Genomic DNA, 20,701 nt, shown 5'->3' with positions numbered 1-20,701 from the left:
TTTGGTTTTTGTTGTGGTTTTTCTTTTTGGCCTGTTGTATAGTCACATGCCAGTACCACTTTGTTTTAATCATGGACCCTTTCAAATATACCTAATATAAAAATAAAGCTAGTTCTCCCTCATTTCTCTAGCTTTTTAGGGTTTTTCTGGCAATTCTTGCTTGTTTTATCTTTTAAGTAAACTTTGAAACCATTGTGTCTAGCTTCAGGAAATGTAGATAATGTTGTCTGGGGGAGGCTCTTGGGAAATAGATAGGTTAACTGAGAGAGAACTGGCTGTTTCTGACATGAAGGCTTTGTGCCCACCTGTCCAAGAACACTTATGTCTTTCCATTTGTTCAGGTTTACTTTTTGATCTTAAAAGAGTGTTTTACATGTTTTCCACACATACAGGTTTTAGACATTTTTTTACTTTGAAGGTCTTTATTGTATTTTGGGGGATTTTTTCTTTGAATTTTTTTATCTGTAGTAAGCATATCTTCTCCCCATCTTTAAACTGATTTTTATTATATCATTGCATTTGGAAAATGAACATCTCAAAATCACTATTATTCTTTCAGTTAGCTCAGAGTAAATAATTACCAGTAGGATATTTGCTATTTTTCATATATAACTCTTATAAATTAATGTAAAAACGTAAATTTTAATTTCATTTTACATGGAATGTTGTAATGCAGAAATTTGTTGAAGTAAGATTTAGAAAAAAATAGGTTAAATTACTTGATGTTGAAAAAAATCAAAACTGAATTCTCATGTTTAAAAAATACAATTTTTTTTTTTACTTACTGTAAACCTGTCAGAGTTTACCCAATAAGTCTGAATTTCCTAAGGAGTCTGCTCAAATATATATATTTTAAAGATTTTATTTATTTATTTATTTGACAGAGAGAGAGAGAGATCACAAGTAGGCAGAGAGGCAGGCAGAGAGAGAGGGAGATGCAGGCTCCCCGCTGAGCGTAGAGCCCGATGCAAGGCTCAATCCCAGGACCCTGAGATCATGACCTGAGTTGAAGGCGGTGGCTTAACCCACTGAACCACCCAGGCGCCCCTGATCAATTATATTTGTTATTTATGTAAGATACTTAGTAATAATCAATTTAAAATATTGTACAATGTAATAAATATGCTTCACATCATTTACCTGAGTACATACTTCAGTTTCTGGTGGCTTACCCTACCAACTTTCATTTTTCATACTCCAACGCAGTTTTTCAAAGTATTTACTTTTAAGTAAAATGCTCTTTGCCTTTCACCATTGCAGCTCTATTTCTGATTTATTTAGTAATACATTTTATCAAATTATAAGGCTTTAGCAACTTGTGCTTCCAGGCTTTTCAGCAAGACTTGAATTAATGGGGGTGCCTGGGTGGCTCAGTGGGTTAAGCCTCTGCCTTCAGCTCGGATCATGATCCCAGGGTCCTGGGATCGAGCCCCTGCATCGGGCTCTCTGCTCAGCAGGGAGCCTGCTTCCTCCTCTCTCTCTGCCTGCCTCTCTGCCTACTTGTGATCTCTGTCTGTCAAATAAATAAATAAAATCTTTAAAAAAAAAAAAAAACTTGAATTAAAGGGAAATGGGAGGAGAACGCCCCTTGACATCCCCTGTGAAACCTCTCAAAACTGTTTCAGAAATTACTGGTGAGGAAGAGACATTCTCAGAAAATAGCTACTTTTGCTCCACCCGCAGTGCTCAGGCAGAATGCTGAATGCAGTGGCTTCATGGGTAGGCCTGAACTCCTTTGCTGTTTATTTTACTTCTGATAGCATGTTCTCCCTCAGCAACTAATAAAATTTATTTGGTTTGGAAAATTATATCTGCTAATCCATGGGGGACAGACAGTCCAGAAATGCTGGGTGGCCTTCAACTTGTCCAATTCCTATGGCTTCAGCTCAGCAAGTTCCCCAAGTAGTGGCGTAAGGGCTGGCACTTTTCCATGGACACTTTCCCATGGACAGAGCATCCCAGCCACATGTTGACATGGGGAGGCTGATTCAGTCTGTCAGTGCAAGTTACCACCCCATACCCAGGACTGTTCTCCCTCCAGCCCCTTGAGCAGTTCCCCAGATGTGCTCTGTGGTCATTTAGAAACCACATACTTTTTTTGACCAGTGCGCCCTGCCCTGTGTTTAGACTTCCAGCTGTTTGCCTACCACAATACACTAGTGGAATTTCATCTGTTTTACTATTGGCCGGGAGTCTGTGGCCTTGGCTTCCAGATACAGTCATGTATTTTCAGAAAAGGGCTGCCTGTCTTCTTTTAAACAGCGGATTCTTGCCCCCCCGCTGCAGTTTAGATAACCTAGAGGAAATATTTAATTTATTGGCCTAAATGTCAAAACTAACTTCTCAGGTCTGTTCCTGGAGTTGCCTGTATACAGGCTGCTGGCTGCATACAACCTTTCGGGGAGGGCTGCTGAAATCCTTCCAGGGGTCTGTGGAGTATAAGTGATTCAATGTGACATGGCCTCTAAGGTAAATCTAACTCTGCTTCAGAAATATTGAGGAGTTTCATGACCGGGTAGAGTTTTTTCTACATACTAGAATGAGTAAGTCAGTTGAACAAATGAAAGGAAGAATGGATGCAGGACTGACCAACCAACTGGCCTCACGGTGTGACGGTACAGTTCATAATCTTCACCAAAACACTTTGGAGAGCTCAAAGGGTGCTGCCTATTGTAACTGTGGTGCGGGAACCGACATAAGGCACACTGAAATGTATTTGAACGGGTCTCATGTCTGTAATATGTTTAGCATGGAGCCTCACACTCAGAGTAAATGTTCGTAACTGTTCACGTGTTGCTTTTACTGTTGACTTTAGTAATTATATCATTTTTTATAATGTTTTATTAAGTTTTCTCAAGCTTACATCTTTTCCTTCTAATGGAAATGTTACTGAGCCAAGACCAAATGTAAGCTAAATTCCTTTTGCTGAACTATATATGCATACATACATATGTATGTGTGTATAGGTATATACATATATACTACACACACACACCCACATATATACTTTATTTCCTATTAAAAAAATTTTTTTTAAATCCTGTTGGTGAAAGAACTAATACATCTTCCAAAGGTGCTTACCTTTAGAGTAAAAGAAAATATATTGCAAGAAAAACCTGACCTTTTGCCAAGCTTCTGGTTCTTTGCTTTTTCAGCTCAGACAAGAAAAATCAGGGTTCAAGTGTTGTCAAATGATAAAGGCAAGTGTCTATAAATGAAGAAAGACTAGGGTAATACCAAGGACAGAAAGGTAGCAAAGAAGAGAAGTAATAACTGAAACTTCTTTTATCCATTTATTTAAACTTCCTGAGATCCTCTTTTTTTTTTTTTTTTAAAAACTTTAATAAGATATGGTCACAAAATTAGGCATTGAAAAGGTTTACTTTTCAAATAAAAACCTGCTGATTCTGATTTGTAATAGATATTCCAGTATGTTTGGGTTTGGACATTTCCTTTGCTTGGTGTTTCTGCTCTTTGTTTTGAAAAGTGATTTCTTTGAACATGTAAGTGGCAATAATGGCACAGTCCTCAAATTCGTTATACTTCTTAAATCAACTTTTCATAGAAATACATGAAGTGCATATTATGGAATACATGGAAATACATATTATTTCCTTTGGGATATAATAGAGAGTATTCTTTCCAATTCCTTAGAATTAAGTACTTCTCCAGAAAAGCTGATACCAATTTTTGTGGGCTTCTCTGGCAACCCAAACAGCCCTGATCTCTTTCTGCTTTGGAAAGGTGGAATACTGCCTATATTTGTCTTGACTGAGGAGGCCTCTTCCTTCCCTTTGCCTCTCTGACATTCCCTACCAACAGGCACTGCCCTCATTTGGAACTGTTCTTGCAAAGAATCGAATTTCACATTCTGTTTTTATTGTAGCTAGACAAAAAAACTGGAGCCAAAATTATTGACCATCTGAAACAGTTTCTTTATATACTGTCTCTTTTTGGAAAAGATGGGACAAACAACAGCCTCACTATTTTGGAAAAACAAAGTACAGTTTTCTAAATGCCAAGGAGGCACTTATCAAGTAGACTTTAATAGCAGAAGAAGTTGGACACGTAGTATATCCTGTCAGGCTTCTCCTGCTTTGTGTCAGGAATTGTTACTAGGATTCAGATGTTTGGGACTCCTGGGTGGCTCAGTGGGTTGGGTGTCCAGCTCTTAGTTTCAGCTCAGATCATGATCTCATGAGTTGTGGGATGGAGCCGCATGTCAGGCTCTCCACTTGGCTGAGAGTCTGCTTAGAGATTCTCTCCCTCTGCTCCTCCCTCCCCCCACTTCACACACATATTTGTTCTCTCTCTCTCTCTCTCTCTCTCTCTTTCTCTTAAATAAATAAATAAATCTTTTAAAAAAAAAAAAGGTAGTAAGATGCAGATGTTCTACAGGAAAGCACTGACCAGTAGCCCATTTCTCCTATTTTAAATGAGAAACTATTTTTTTAAAAGATTTTATTTATTTATTTGACAGAGGGAAGCACAGTGAGAGAGAATACAAGCAGGGGGCGTGGGAGAGAGGGAAGCAGGCTTCCTGCTGAGCAGGGAGCTCTCAATTTGGGCTTGATCCCAGAACCCTGGATCATGACCTGAGCCGAAGGCAGATACTTAATGACTCAGCCGCTCAGGTGCCCCTTAAATAAGAAACTTTTAATGTATTACACATAAGTCCCAAACACCCAATCTCATTTTCCTAAAACGTAGCTATAATTCAGAAAACATACCATGATTATTAGCTAGGAATTTGGGAGAACCAACTTTTGATCATTGTGTAGGCTAGATGGATGGAGTAGGTATAGTTAGAGTAGAAAAAGGACAGCCTTAGAGTTTCTATGACTTACACATGTTCAGTAGAATGAAATTTTTCAGTGTCCCTTAAAACATTTTTATCTTCTGTGACTTTATTGGTTCTTTAAATTTCCACAGAAATATATATATATTCATTTTATCAGGTCAAACTATACAATACAGAAGCATATACAGAAAATGTCAGTTATCCTCATTATCACTCTCTCGTACTTCTGATAACCATACCTTATATTCTTATAAACATAGGAATCTATGGAAAGCAATTTTCCTCTTTTTTAAAATAGTTTTTAAGTAGTTTTAGAAACAAAAACCAAAAACAGCATTACACCTGTTTTTTCACCAACACATCTTGACTAGCTCTCAAGGATATAAATCCAGCTCATTTTTATAAAATAGGACCATATTCTCTGATATGAATGGACACTAATTTATTCTGGTACTTCCAATACGTGCATTCAAGTTGTTTTTAATTTTGCTTTTATAACATTGCTACAGTGACTGTCCTCCAGCTGATGCTTGTATTTCTGCCAGGCAGATTCACAAAAGTATGGTAATGAAGGCCAGGATGATGTCTGCTTTACAATTTGTTAGGTGGTATGCATAACCAAAAGAGCAGAGCCATTCCATCTCACCTCTGAGAACCTATGTCCCCTGTACCTACTTTAGCACTGAATGTTGTCCTAAACATTTGCTGATGTGTGAGGACAAAAATGATAGCTGTATTAGTTTACCTTCCTTTACTCTTAATAAGGTTGAAAATCTGCATACTTTTATTGACCATTTGCATTCTTTCATAATTTGCCTCTCCCCAGCCACTGGTTTTATTGAGATATAATGGACATATAATATTATTTGCCTTTTTTATTTCAAAACCAACCTGGTACACTTCTAGAACATTTTACATGATATGAATGTGTTGGTCCAAATTCTGTTATGCAAGTATATTAAGATCATACTGTTTTGATGATTTCTTCCTCTCCAGTATTGATTATAAAGAGTTAAATTTTTGATGTTTTAGAGCAAAATGATTGTTTTGTTCAAATACCAAATGTGGGTTTATAAATTTAATCACAGCAAATAATAGAGCATACTCTGAATAAAAGGTAATAAAAAGGTAATTGTTAACATACACATTTTTAATTTTTTATGTTTTGTGTTTTTAAAAATATTTTGTTTATTTATTTGACACAGGGGATGGGTGTGAAGAGAGCAAGCACAAGCAGGGGGAGCAGCAGGCAGAGGGAGAGGCAGGCTCCCTGCTGAGCAAGGAGCCAGATGTGGGGCTTGATCCCAGGACCTTGGGATTATGACCTGAGCTGAAGGCAGCCACTAATGATTAAGCCTCCCAGAGCCCACCATACAATACAGAGAATAGAACCGTGTCTTGAGAATAGAACAAATATATTATATACTTATTGACTTGAGTATATAATTTTACAGATCTTATGTAAATTTTTAACTAAGCAATATCTTCTATTTCAGATATTTGATGGAACTACCATTTTACACTAGCTTCCTTTTTATATTTGCTCATGTTCATCCACTCTCAATAACTCATACCTTTGTGCTGCCAGGCATCACTCGGCCACTGTGACCATTAGGTAAAATTGATGCACACTTGATGCACATGGTCCTGGGAATGGTGCTGCATGAAGAACTCTCACTGAAGGGGCACTTGGGTGGCTCAGTGGGTTAAGCCTCTGCCTTCAGCTCAGGTCATAATCCCAGGGTTTTGGGATTGAGTCCCTCAAAGGACTCTTTGCTCAGCAGGGAGCCTGCTTCTCCCCTCTCTCTCTCTGCCTGCCTCTCTGCCTACTTGGAATCTCTGTCAGTCAAATAAATAAAATCTTTTTAAAAAACAACAATAATAACAACAACAAAAACACCTCTCACTGAAGTGAGAAACTTCTCACTTCATATGTACATAGTTACTTCATATGGATCCTGAAAAAAATAAAATAACATGTGGTGAATGCAGGTCAAAAGACATCCCTACTGTTTGGGAAGGAAGGAACCACTGAGCAACCAAATTTCCTCTGCCACCCAGAGCATCCCAGCCTCTTGTGGGCTTTGTGGTTCATGACAGAGGCCACAGATAACCCTTGTCCCTGTCCAGGGATGTTCTCCTGTAGAATGCTAGATGGAAACCTCTCCCAAGGGTCTATTAATGTGACTAAAACTGGCTGACAGCCTAGACTTTGAAAAGACTTTCCCAAACACTGTGGGGAGTCAACATGGGGCCATACATCTTGCTTACCCAGGAAGGCCGTCTGCTCACTCCCCTGGGCCAGGGCCCCTCTTCTGAGCAGCACCCTCCACTTTTCAGTCCACGGAGTGGAGAAACAGGTGTACAGCCAGCTCCGGGATCAGACCTCCTGGGTACAGATCGTAGCTATGAGTCCTTGGTCCCTCTCTAACCTCAGATGCCTTGTCTATAAAATAAGAATAATTAAGGTACCTGTTTTGTAGGATTAAAATACAAGCAAAATGCTTAGCATGGTTTCAGGTAAGTGATTAATAAATGGCAGCTACCAGGCCTCAGCCTCTCGTGCTCCTCTCCCCCTGGCTTACCAGTCCACCATACCGCCCTGCACACAGGCCACCACTGTGCAGCCTCCCGCTGTCACTCCCATCATAGCTGTCCCTCTGAAGACCTTTCTTCAATAATGATTGCACTTCCACTTTCTCTCCTTATTGACTGCCCTTGGCTTCTGTCATGCTATGAAAACCATGTCCTTGGGGAGGTCTCAAAGGGCCTGCCCAGTGTCATGCATGTGGTTCCCTCCCCATGTCCTCAGTCTCAGCAGTGCTAGTCAGAGCCAGGCCTTCGCTTTCTTGGTGACATTGTTCCCTGCTGGTGTGTCTCCTGCCTCCTCCACCTGCAACACCTCATCTTTATTGGCCTGTTGGCACTGCTCAGGGCACAGACCTGGGCCCTCTTCTTTCCCACACAGACTTCTTTTGGAGTTCTCCACTTCCATGCCACTCCATGCTGGCTGATGGTTCCTTAATATAGATCTTGAGCCCAGGCCTCTCCCCACAACTTCCAACTTGGATATTCAAGGACCTATTTAGTCGTTCTTCTTTGAGTGTACCTCAGATATTCTAAATTCCTATACCCAAACTGAGCTCTCAGTAAATCCTTCACAGATCTTATCTTTCCTTCTTTCCATCCAGCTCAGTTGCTCAAGAAAGCTGGGAAGCCTTGATTCCTACCTCACCTTCACCACCTCTCAGCACATTCATTGCCAGTTCCTTTTGATGTTACTGCTGAGGTAGGTGCCAGTACCCTTCACTCCTCCACTGCTGCTCAGGTCACGCCAGCACCAGCTACCCTGGGCTCCTGGGCTCCCCACACCCATTCTAGGCCCACACTCAGTTCTCTCTGCTGCAGCCTGACTGATCTTTGACTGTAAACGGCATCCTGGCACTCCTCTCTGTAAAGTCCTTCAGACCAGAATAATCACTGAATTTCTATTCCCAAGTTTCTAATTTCCGAAAATTTCTAATCCCAAAGCCTTACAACCACCTCACCTTCTCTAGTCTGGGGTTTCTCTCTCCTTCTGACCTTGCTCTTCCCTGGCTCAGGACCATCAAGGCTACCATTCCCTCTGCCAGAATGCCCTTCTGGCTACTCTTCACCTAGCTAATCTCAACTCAGCTGGAGAAGCCATCTGACCACCCGATCCAAGTCGGGCCCCTTCTGTTACTCTTTTACCTCAGCCTGTCCTTTTCCTTCATTGCCTTTTCCTCAATTTGGTATATGTACATGTACTTCCCACTGGGCCCCAAGTGCTAGGGGTACAGACTAGGTCTGTTTTGTTCCCAGTTGCTTGTCCTGCGCCTGGCACTTTGAGTGCCACACAGAAAGTGCTCCTCTTCCTTGCCTGGATGCCCACCAGCTCCTTGTCATCCAGGATGAGAGGGGAGGTGGCATGGGAATTGTAGCCCAAAGCCCCAGTGGCATAAGAGAGGACATCTGTAGTGTGGCCCTCCAATGTGCCAGGTGATACAGGAGAGGGGCCCCCCAGCCAGGTGTGGGGAGGTGAGGGGAAGGGGCCCTGCAAGACTTCCCAGAAGAGCCGAAGCTCAGGGTGAGAAAGTGAGATGAGAACGTGTCAGAAGGGCCTCGCTCCTGCTTTTTGAGAGTCCTTCCGACTCTTCAGCTTTGTCTGGCCTTGCCCCAGAGTTAATTCAAGACAAAGGTCTACAGGAGTTACACTGAGGGAGAAGAATAAAGAGAAATCACAAGAAATTGCACTGTGACTCGCCTATTCATTTCCTGCCCCTGCACTCTTGCTCTGGGCTTCGTGCCAGCTCCTGCAGAGAAATGGCCCAGAAGCAACGGCGAAGGGAAGGCCTGAAGGGGTTTGGGGCTAATAGGGAGCCTTTGTGCCCTGAGCTTTTCTTTTTCTTAGTAAAGGCAGTAAACATCTTGGGCAGAACCTGGAAAGCACTCTGCAGTCTGTGGTGCCACAGGTGAAGAGGGAGGGAGGCCTCGGGAAGTTGGGCTGAAAGAACAAAGAGAAGTTTCCCTAGACCGAAAGAGACCCTGTGTTCACAGGGAGTGCCCTGGGGCGACAGCCCTACTGCTGTCCCAGAGCCTCCAGTGGATCAGAATTAGGTGTACCCTCATGGTACCTTCCAGGAGAGGAGGTAGAGCTCCTGATTCACTGACCTGACTCGGGAGGACCTCCAAGTACATTCTCCTGTGGAAACATAGCTACACAAAATATGAACTATGGCTCTACCAGGCCATAGCTGCTATTTTTGAAATTATTACTAAAGGAAAATATTTTTTAACTTTCAAGCAACAGATTCACAAATACAGTCACTGAATATTTACTAGATGTCAAGCATTGTCCTAATCTCTGAACATGTATGTATTATTGCATTTGATCCTTCTGAGAACACAGTGAGGGAGGTAGGCCCACACGACACGGGAGTGCACTGAGCTTTAGAGGCTAAGTGACTTTCCCAAGGCCACCAAGTTAGTGGGTGGTGGCTCTGGGACTCAAACCCAGGTTTGATTACATACTTGAAATCCTTACAATGTACGTTCAAACAGAACTGTTTCTTAAATTCAGGACTGTATACTTAAAGGCCTTTTCCCATGTTATTCTTTATCACTAATCTTCCCTCACTAACACTTGTCCCATCACTACTGCTTGTTTTTCCTTTTGGAAAGCATTTCTTACTTTGGGCATTTCTCTAATTTCTTGAATTGGAAGCAGATTCACATTATTTTGCAAACGACGCTTGGTAAATATTCATTGATTACTGTAAATGTTAACTGCTATACGGCCATGATGAAAAGAAGATTCGCAAACTGGACTCGTTACTGCATTTTGATCTCTCTCAATCTTATTTTCTTAGTAACCCATTTCTGTTTAATATGTGTTTATTCTTTCTGAAAGGAAGAAGATCTCTCTCCCGGAGTCAGCTGTAGTCTGCCTCTGGCTTCGGCACCTTCCCAGCCTTGAAAAAGCAACACTGCATCTTTTTGAAAAGCTAATCTCCAGTGCCAGAAATTTCCTGAGAAGGATCGAATGCTTTTTGAAAGATTCATTACTGGTACGTGCTGGGCTTTGATGAGGAGAAAAATCCTTAAAGAGGACCCTGGGTATCATCTCTTTTTGTCAAAGCGAAGGGAAATGTAAACAAGAGAGCAGTTGGCACCTTTTAAACTGCCTTTTGTTATAGAAATACCCAGCATAGGGGGATTTTTTGCATAGCTGGATCACGTCTGGAAAATGGGGAGAGGTGTGAGATTTACTGCCAGCGTATAGTGCATATGCACAAGAATTGGTTTTAAGGCACACTGTTTTAAAACAGTATTTCTTATTTCCACATGAAAAGTAAGTTTTAAAAAATGAAGATCTTACAAATGAGAGGAGGTATAAAACAAAATCGTGGAAGAAAGGTTAAAACAACTAAGAATTCTGTGTTTTCTTTTGCTATAAGCCTTCTAGCCTTGAACCCTCCCTCCATGTGGTGGCTCACCTGCCCTCCCTTACACTTGGGACTTCTCAGGCCTGGGAATTTGGGGGCTCAGTGGGCCAAATGGACTGGCTTCATTTCCTAAACCAGGGTCAGATGGCAGGACTCACAGGCAGTCCTCAGAATCTCACCATGGGGGTGTTTTCCCTTTTTGGGAGGCAACTCTGTGGAATTTATGTGCATTCTTGTGAGAGCAGGACTGAAGACCAATGCACCCTGAAAAAACAAGTCAAAAACTACAGGAGGTGCCGCGCGCTCTGGGCATCTGTTTTACGAGGACCTCAGTGGTTTCTAACATGTTTTCTCATTAGCTTTCATAACCTGGGAACATAAGGCTCAGAGATTTTCTTCCTATTGTACAGGTGGAGAAAATTACTTCAGAGATGGTGAACGGTCAGATCTTCAGTTGGGGGCTAGGAAAACTGGGCAAGAGAAAGTGTTTATCTCCCCACTTGAGCTGAGACTTGGAAAGGGGGGAGCTCTGAGGTTGGCTTGAGTTCACACAACGCCCACCTCCCAGACACCTTCTGGTTTTTTTTTAAATTTAGTTGGAACTTCCTGTTTTGTTTTCTCTTTCGAATTGGAGGCTGTGTTAGGGAATTTTAGTTGAATTCAGTTGCCTTCTTCCTCCATCCCTTTATTCTTTTAGGTCCCCACCGGCTCTCCTGTGTGACTGCCAGGCCTTTCCCTTACTCCGCAGGCTCTTGTCTGCCTTCATGTTCTGGGGCCTCCCAGGCGGCTGTGGATGGTGCTGCTGTCGCCCATAGCCATATGGCTGCAAGCTGAGTGGCACAAGCTGAGCCCAGCTGATGTGGACGTTTACAGTGTTTGATAGGAAAAGAAGGACGAAAAGAAAATAGATGTATAAGACTGAGAGAGCACGAGAGGTGTTTTGGTTTGGGGGAAAATTACTGCTTGACCTCACCATTCAAAAGAGTTGCATAGTAAGGTTGAGAAATAAGAATGCACCTTACATTAAAATAGTTGAGTAAAATTCAGAATGAACAAAGGCTTTTTAGAAGTCCCTGGCAGCCCATTCCAAACATTACCTTTATTATCAGGTAAATCTGTATTTCTAACTTAAATGTACTTGGTGTAATTTAATTTCTCTAGTCTTTTTTCAGGGACAAAATGCAGTAACTGAGTTATTTCCTTGCTTTCAGGGTCCTTATTTCTTTAGGTCTTGTCCCTATGGAGAAATCCCACTTCCTTTGGCTTTTCTGAGTCGGTTTGATTCTGCAGGCTTTCTTTGGTCCTGTGGTTCTTCTCTGAACCTCCCCCATGTCCTTTTTAAACCCGTGGCCCTCCGGCTTGAAAGCGCTTCAGAAAGCACAGGATCGCCCGGCATATGAGAGCCAGCAGGCAGGCCCCTGCACTGAACACTGCACTGTAGAGCCTTCAGTCTCCAGCTTTCTTTGTTTAATGTCCCCCAGGCAGACAGCTTCGAAGTCCGTTGATCTACAGAAGTATTTATCAGTCTCATGTGCGTAGGGATTCGGAGCTTCCATTATAGTTAAAGGAGGATTCCAGAGGGTGTTATTTGGTTTAATTCATTGTGGCATTGGCAGGATGTGACCTCTGTATGCCTTGTGGCTCAAGGAGGTAATTACAATACAGAGCTGCAAGCCCCTGATTGGCGTGGGCTGCTCTCCTCAGGCTTCCTGGGTCTACAGTGCCAGAAGACCAGGCGGGCTGGAATATGCCTGTGACGTGACTGAGTGATTACATGGGTAACCTGAAGAACCTGCTTCCTAATTGCATCATCTGATTCATTTATCGCAGTACAGTATCTTGGTGCAGCGACAAGGCCGTGCAGAAGTATCAGAGAGATCTGGAAGACGCAGATAGCAGGGGCCTGCTGTGTTTTCCTCCAGAAGAAACTTGATACCTATTACATTAGAGTTGGATTCTGAGAGTAATTAAAGTGTGATGGTCTACGTAACTTGTATTTTATATGGAGCACTGTTAATTACATTTCCATCTCTTGGGACTATCCAGAAATAGCCCTGGAAATTCTATAGTTACAAGATGTTGCAAAAACAAAAGATAAAAGTGTGATACAGGTTGTACAAAGGGAAATGATCTCCCCAAATGTGCTGTGGCCTCTCAGGGACTCGCAAGCCTGGTATTTTCTTTTCTTTTTCTTCTTTTTTTTAAATTTTAACTTTTTATTTTAATTCCCGGTAGTTGACATACAGTATTATATTAGTTTCAGCTGTATACTGTAGTGATACGACACGTCCATACATCAGCTGGTGCACATCATGATAAGTCTAGCCTTAATCCCCACCACCTATTTCACCCCTTCCCACACCCACCTCCCCTCTGGTAACCATCAGTTTGTTCTCTAAAATTAAGAGTCTGTTTCTTGGTTTGTCTCTCTTTTTCCCTTTGCTCGTTTGTTGCTTCTTTTTGGGTGGTATTGAATTTTATAAGTTCTTTATTTATTTTGGATGCCAACCCTTTATTGAATATGGCATTTGCAAATATCCTCTTCCATTCTATAGGTTGCCTTTTCTTTTTGTTCACTGTTTCCTTTGCTGTATAGAAGCTTTCTGTTTTGATGTAGTCCCAATAGTTTGTTTTTGCTTTTATTTTCCTTGTCTCAGGAGACATAGCTAGAAAGAAGTTTCATATCTAGAAAGAAGTTGCTACAGCTAATGTCCAAAAAGTTACTGCCTGTGTTCTCTTCTAGAATCTTTATGGTTTCAGGTCTCATATATAGGTCTTTAATCCTTTTTGAAATTATTTTTGTGTACAGTGTAGGAAAGTGGTCCAGTTTCATTCTTTTGCATGTTGCTGTCCTGTTTTCCCAACACCATTTGTTGAAGAAACTTTTTCCCATTGGATATTCTTTCCTGCCTTGTTGAAGATAAATTGACCATATAATTGTGGGCTTATTTCTGGATTTTCTGGATTTTCAATTCTGTTCCATTGATCTTTGTATCTCTTTTTGTGCCAGTACCATACTGTTTTGGTTAATACGGCTCGTAATATAACTTGAAGTGTAGAATTGTGATGCCTCCGGCTTGGCTTTGCTTTTTCAAGACTGCTTTGGCTATTCAGGGTCTTCTTCTATACAAATTTCAGAACTCCATACAAAATTAAGAAGTGTGAAAATTGCTGGTGGTATTTTGATACAGATTGCATTAACTGTGTAGCTTGTAAGGCCTGAAGACTAAGAATAAGGCACCCATCTAATATTACCTTAATTCTAAATGCATATATATCTTTTTGACTTCTAAAATAAAAAACAAGGGACACCTGGGTGGCTCAGTCAGTTAAGTGTCTGCCTTTGGCTCAGGTCATGATCCCAGGGTCCTGGGATTGAGTCCCACATCATGTTCCTTGCTCAGTGGAGAGCCTGCTTCCTCTCTCTGCCTGCTCTTCCTCCTGCTTGTATGTGCATGTTCTCTCCCTCTCTCTCTCTGACAAATAAATATTTTTTATTTATTTAAAATAAATTTAAAATATTTTTATTTATTTATTTAAAATAAAATATATTTTATTTTTTATTAAAAAAATAAAAAGTTTTCAAAACCTGCTTACTTTTGAGACTTACCCATTGGGTTCCATGGGCTGAACTGCCCCCAAGTTCATGGCTACCTGCCACATCTGGTGGCTTCTAAATAAATTGCAGTATTAGCCTCTGTTTGTCATTTACTCTGTAGACCGAAACTTTTCAAAGCAGATAGTTTTGTATTTTCCTTGACAGAACACACACTGTAAGACCGTAATCCATAGCTTCAGACCTACCTTAAAAACTGATGTCACCAAAGCAGTGAAAGCCGCTTGCTAATTATGCAGGTTTTTTGACACTGTTTGGTTTCCCAAGACTGAGCAGAATCAGAAGAATGGTATGTTTTCCAGCTACAATTCTGTCTGTGGAGCCCAGAAAGCTATTGTTTCTATTCCACATTTGAATGAGAAGCCCTGGCTGGGTGGCACGGTGGTGCTGTGCTCGGCTGCCCTGCTGCATGCCAGGGCCGGGATGTACCCCGGTTCCCATGCCCTTTCATTCACTCATTCGTTGGCTGACCCCGCACGCCGCCTGCCCCTCCAGCTGGATCCAGAGAAGCTGCTCCCTCGCCTTCACAAAAAGATTTGCCCAGGAAAGAGCAGGGAGGAGAGGGGAAAGGGCGATGGGGTTCATTTTGTTTTGCTTATTCAGATTTGAATCGGAAAATACTCCTCATATTCCGTCCTACCTGAAAGTCTTTGTAGCTCAATTAAAATAATTCCTTTATCTTTGTCAAGTACACCTCAGTAAAGCTTGGGAGGGGAGGTGGGAAGGAATTGGTTCTTAATCTAGTAAGAGCTTAAGAGTAAAAAACATGCAGATACCTCAGTGGACACTGATGTGCGAATAGGATCTCTCTGATGTGAGATAGGATGTGTTCTTGTCTTCATTCTCCAAAGAGCAATTGTAGCCACTTCAAAAAGAAAAACTTCCTTTGCAAAACATTCCCAGCACAGTTCCCCTTTAATAAAAGATTATATAGAATTAACTCTACATCCCAGATGATGTCAGTTTTCTGTGCTTGAATAACTTCTTACTAATGTTCTAGGGTTTTCTTTTCCTGCTTTTTCATTAGCAGTCTTTTAAGCACTTCTTTCTTTCTTTCTTTCTTTCCAGCTCTTTAATGTGGTGCATGTAATTTAGCAGTGGTCAGATAGAAAAGTGTGGTGGTGCCTTATGCTTGTAGCAAAAAGGTAAAGAATCTATATCTGAGGGGCACCTGGGTGGCTCAGTAGGTTAAAGCCTCTGCCTTCAGCTCAAGTCATGATCTCAGGGTCCTGGGATCAAGTCCCGCATCGGGCTCTCTGCTTGACGGGGAGCCTGTTTCTCCCTCTCTCTCTGCTGCCTCTCTGCCTACTTGTGATCTCTGTGAATTAAATAAAATCTTTGGGGGGTGGGGTGGGGAAGAATCTGCATCTGAGACAATAGCTACACTTCCCAGCATTGACCTCTAGGGGGCACCAGACACACACATACACCCCTCCCCGCTCTAAGCTAAGTCTCTGCAAAGAAGGAGGCCCAGATTGCAAGTGCTGAGGATTCTTACTGTTGGGGATGCAGGACTTTGCAACTGACCAGACAAATGAAGGGAGAGAAGAAAAAAAAAAAAACAAAGTGTTCAGGGTTTCAGTGCCACTTAGTGACTGAGCCAAGAAGCAGCAGGAAGCTAACGGGCTATCTTCTGCTATCTTCTGCTCAAACTGCACAGGCTCACTAGGTAGAAGTCACTGGGCAAGGGTGGAAGGAACTTTAGGTTTGGGGGATCTTAGTTCTGCATCCAGAGCTGACATTGGGTAAATTTAGAAGAAGTATATTTGGTGCTTAAGTTGTTTTTCTGTTAAGCCCAGAAATGATACATTTATCACTAATTAAACAATAATTGCATTATGGAGTACTGAAAAAAATTGCTTATAGTGTAAACAACATCTGGTAAAGATTAAAAAGAAAGAATAATTTTTCCAAGCTCAAATTTGTTGAAAGAAACTTGAGTGTTTTGAAACAAAATAAGTCCTGAAATGTAAAAGGGATATTTACAGTCTTATGTTTAGCATTCTGAGAGCAGGAAAGAAGAAAATGGTATAATATAACATACATACTAATAAAGGTGCTTTACCTTACACAATAGATACAAATATTTCATATTTCATATAAGTCGTTATCTTAAAAAACCAAACTGTTTTTTGAATTCCATAAAGGAGTTTACTATTAGAATGAATCACCTGGAGAATCCCTTTTTTTTTTTTTTTTTTTTTTTTTTTTTTTTTTTAAAGATTTTATTTATTTATTTGTCATAGAGAGAGAAGCGAAAGCAAGCACAGGCAGACAGAGTGGCAGGCAGAGGCAGAGGGAGAAGCAGGCTCCCCGCCAAGCAAGGAGCCCGATGTGGGACTCGATCCCAGGACGCTGGGATCATGACCCGAGCCGAAGGCAGCCGCCCAACCAACTGAGCCACCCAGGCGTCCCGAGAATCCCTTTTTTAAAAGAGGAAAGTTATTTTCTGATAAATATAGTTACCCTTTAATTATGTACGTGTATCATGTAGTCACACCCCATAGGGGCTCCCACCCATCAGGGGTTCAGAGGAGTGGGCTGGGACTGCCGGCTCCTGCGTGCACTGGAGGGCAAGCTTCTCGTCAGCCATTTCTTCTTAAAGAGAATGACCATTCCTGAGTAAAATATTTAACTATCCTAAAATCTGTTCCTGGCTTCCTGAATTTCATCTTATCTCTTACCTCCGATTTCCCTCTTTATTTTTTTAGATTAAAATATCTAAGGATGATATGAAGGATGATAAATGGAAAAGGCTTGAGAACTTTTCTGTTTCCTCACTGCCCTTTCTTCTGTGAGGCATTCACTTTTGTCTGTGAATTACCTTGAATCATAGTACAATTTCCCCTTCTCGTTTGTATTCTCTCTCTTCTTTCCCTTCTCCCCATAATCTATTGAGCACACACAAGGAATCAGAAAATCATAGGAAAGAGGAAAGATTTCTTCCATGAGAATTCTGTTCTTCCATGTTCTCAGGCCTCTTTCAAGTGTCAAGTAGCTTGTAATAATCCTTGATGAATTGGGATGAAAATAACAGATTAGGCATCAAGGGCAGAGCATAGGCATGGATGTTATTTGTACAGTTGGCCTCTCTCTCACCTTTCCCCCACAACACAGGCCGAGAGCACAGCACATGGCCACAGCGCATTTTTCTGTGTTGACTTTGTCTTCCCTGGTTTTGTTGAGGGCTGGGAATGGGCTGTCGTAGGCAGAGAGGAGATAAACGGTGCATTTCTGGGGAGCTGTGGGAGATGGGAAGGAGATGCACACCCAACGGAACAATCTGGTCCATAAGAAAAGGAAGCCGGAGTCCAGAGCTCTCCATCATCATCTTCTGTTCTCCCTCCAACATTCAGTGAAAGGATTGGGGGTGGTGTGAGGGGAGGGGAGTAGGGCAAACCGTGTGTTATTGATGGCCTCTTGGTGACATAGTTTCCCTAGACTTGAAATAATCTGTACATGGAAATCATTAGGCCAGATGGAGAAGAACAGAGATTGAGAAGAAACAGATTTTGGTAGGATGGAGAAAAACAGACAAACAGATGGAACCCAAGAAAGTTTTTCTTTCCCTCATTTTTACAAGAAAGATAATCACCCGGATTGTAGGGCTTTAGAGCTAGGGTTCGCAGCTCTGGGTTGCAGAGTGGCCTGTGGTGGGTTACTGTAGGGTCCCATTCTACAAATATGACAGGGCACAGAGGGGTTAAATGTTTGGCTTTTTCCTCACAAGGATGCTGTAAAGATTGTGGGGGGGGTGGATTATGGCTTCCAAAGAAGCATAAATTAAGACTTTAATTCTATTTGGAAGATTCTCTTGATAAGGAAAGCAGCTTAAGTTTGCTTTTGTGATTTGATGTCACTGGGACATATGCCTGGCCTGTGAACACTCCAGCCTCATGAGGGGACTCACGGACCCTGAATTTATGTGCTCGGGAAGCGTAAAGAGTCTCACTTTTAAAACCGTCAGTAAAGGCTGCGGATGAGAAAGGGCTGTTCTCAGCTCCGGGGCAGCAAGGAAGACTGGTTTTTAAATCAGAATCTCCGCCACTGCTGTTTCAGCAAGGTTCTCCTGCCTCCTGGCATTTTATCGGTTGTAAAAGCTAAAATGAGTTGTAGAAGCAGGCTGAGAGCAAACAAAAGTCTGAAATATTTAGACAGAAGGAAATCTAAGCAGAGAGTCAGTCCATTGGCATGGAGAGAGCAGGCGGTCCCACACATTCTGGAGACATTTAAAACATTGGATTGAGCGGTTTTGATAGAAAACACTGCATAAAAGTATGTCCATGAGGCGCCTGGGTGGCTCAGTGGGTTAAAGCCTCTGCCTTCGGCTCAGGTCACAATCCCAGGGTCCTGAGATCGAGCCCCGCATCGGGCTCTCTGCTCAGCAGGGAGCCTGCCTCCTCCTCTCTCTCTGCCTGCCTCTCTGCCTACTTGTGATTTCTGTCTAATAAATAAATAAAATCTTAAAAAAAAAAAAGTATGTCCAAACTCTAGTCCTCTCTTAACAAACTGAGTTAGAACATTCTTGCTTCTCCCCCTATTCTACCCATTGGATTATCTTTTCATTGGCCATTTAGAAATCCCTGTAATTAATATATTTTTTAAAGATTTTATTTCTTTATTTGAGAGAGAGAGAGCACAAGTGGGGGGAAGGGCAGAGGGAGAAGCAGACACTCCGCTGAGCAGGGAGCCTGATGCAGGGCTTGATCCCAGCACTCCCGGACTCTGGGATCATAACCTGAGTTGAAGGCAGATGCTTAACTGACTGGAGCCAACCAGGCACTCCCCTGTAATTAGTACTGAATGATTTTCTCCTACCATCAAGTTTACCTAGTGGCTCTGGATTAATTAGACCATTTGGATCGAAAAGAATAGTACTATTTTACCATTTCTAATTTTGGTTTTCTATCAGTACATTTTCAGGCTCTGTATGTCTGTCTGCTTGTGGGCACGTGATAGTGTTGTTTGGTCTTGAACACTTTTTCAGGCATATTGTCCATCTATGAACATTTGAAAAATTTTTGGAAAATCTGATGAATCGCTATAAGACATATAGTTTGCTTTTCCCTTCTTGTTTGATTTTTCCATTATGAATATGTAGAAACATTTACGATATTTTCTGGGCATTTATCCAGTGACCTCTTAATAACTGTTATTATTTACAGTGGGTCTCAGACACAGGGAGATTAACTGACTTGCCTGAGATCAAAGCCAAGAAATAATTTGCCTCCCTTCTGTTGAGCCATGGTCCTGCCAAATTATTTCTTGAGTACATAATGAACTTACCTATGAGAATATTTAGTTGTCTTATTTTAGTTAAAAATACACATCAGTTAAGGATTAGGGAATATGGGTTACTCTGCTTAAAGAGTAGTAATTTGTAACTTGTAAAGAACAAATCTCTCTCTTCCAGTAATTAAAAGGAAATTTTCCCATCCTTTGAACAAGTGGCAGTGTTCTTGCCAGGAGCCTCCTGCGACAGCCTGTAGTAGCAGGATGTGAACACTAGATGGCATACGTTCAATGTTACAATTCAAAAGTGCTTCCTGGAGAGTGGAAAAGAAAATCAGTGGAGATAGGTTCCATTCTTCAGCATGACCCAGAAAACTTAGGAGGCAAAGCATATCTTTTCTTCATTTTTGTTGAGGGGGCTGTGAAGCTGGTCATATCAAGGACTCAAAGAAATGTCCCTTGTAGAGCTTAATCTACTCACATTCGGATGCTACTCTAAAATCTCTATTTCAGAACACAAATGGCATATTCTTTTTTTTTTTTTAAGGTTTTGTTTATTTATTTGTCAGAGAGTACAAGCATGGGAAGCTGCAGTCAGAGGGAGAAGCAGGCTCCCCACTGAGCAGGGAGCCTGATGCTGAACTCAGGATCCTGGGATCATGATCTGAGCCAAAGGCAGACATTTAACCAACTGAGCCACCCAGGCGCCCCCCCTCCCCCGCCCCAAATGGCATTTTCATCTGGCTTTAATCTTATGCTTTGAGTTCTAGCTGAAAAGATAGAGAACCTGGGACAGGCCCACCTAGGCCACAGTAGGTCAACTTCTACATATTGAAATCATCACAAAAATCTTCACAGAATAAATTACTTTTCTTGTTCAAGGTGATGGTATCTATATTTTATTTTCATGGGCCCCTTTTTCATCCTAAATAATTTAAGCTGCTAAATTCATAGTGCACTGAGATGTGATATTATTTAGACCAGGATGGTAGTAGTCACTGTTATCCTTAATAATATTTCTAAATTACTATGTACTCATTGCATAATAAGGAGGAATAAAAAGAGAGCAGACCCAGACCTGACCTT

The 20,701-nt window shown here is 41.7% G+C and overlaps 1 protein-coding gene across 3 annotated transcripts in view; it reads left to right on the top strand.

Annotated features, from left to right (window-relative positions):
* Window positions 1-20,701, top strand: part of FANCC (FA complementation group C) — a 286,431-nt gene that overhangs the window by 227,371 nt on the left and 38,359 nt on the right. For all 3 annotated transcript variants that reach the window (XM_045086109.1, XM_045086108.1, XM_004777392.3), the window contains one exon: window positions 10,233-10,389. In XM_045086109.1, the coding sequence (XP_044942044.1) occupies window positions 10,233-10,389 (157 nt within the window). The remainder of the gene's footprint in view (window positions 1-10,232; window positions 10,390-20,701) is intronic.

The sequence above is a fragment of the Mustela putorius genome, unplaced genomic scaffold (genome assembly GCF_011764305.1).
Source record: "Mustela putorius furo isolate JIRA1106 unplaced genomic scaffold, ASM1176430v1.1 tig00000876_pilon_pilon_pilon, whole genome shotgun sequence".
NCBI lineage: Eukaryota > Metazoa > Chordata > Mammalia > Carnivora > Mustelidae > Mustela > Mustela putorius.
The sequence above is the reverse complement of the archived record's forward strand: the minus strand, read 5'-3'. Positions and strand labels throughout refer to the sequence as shown.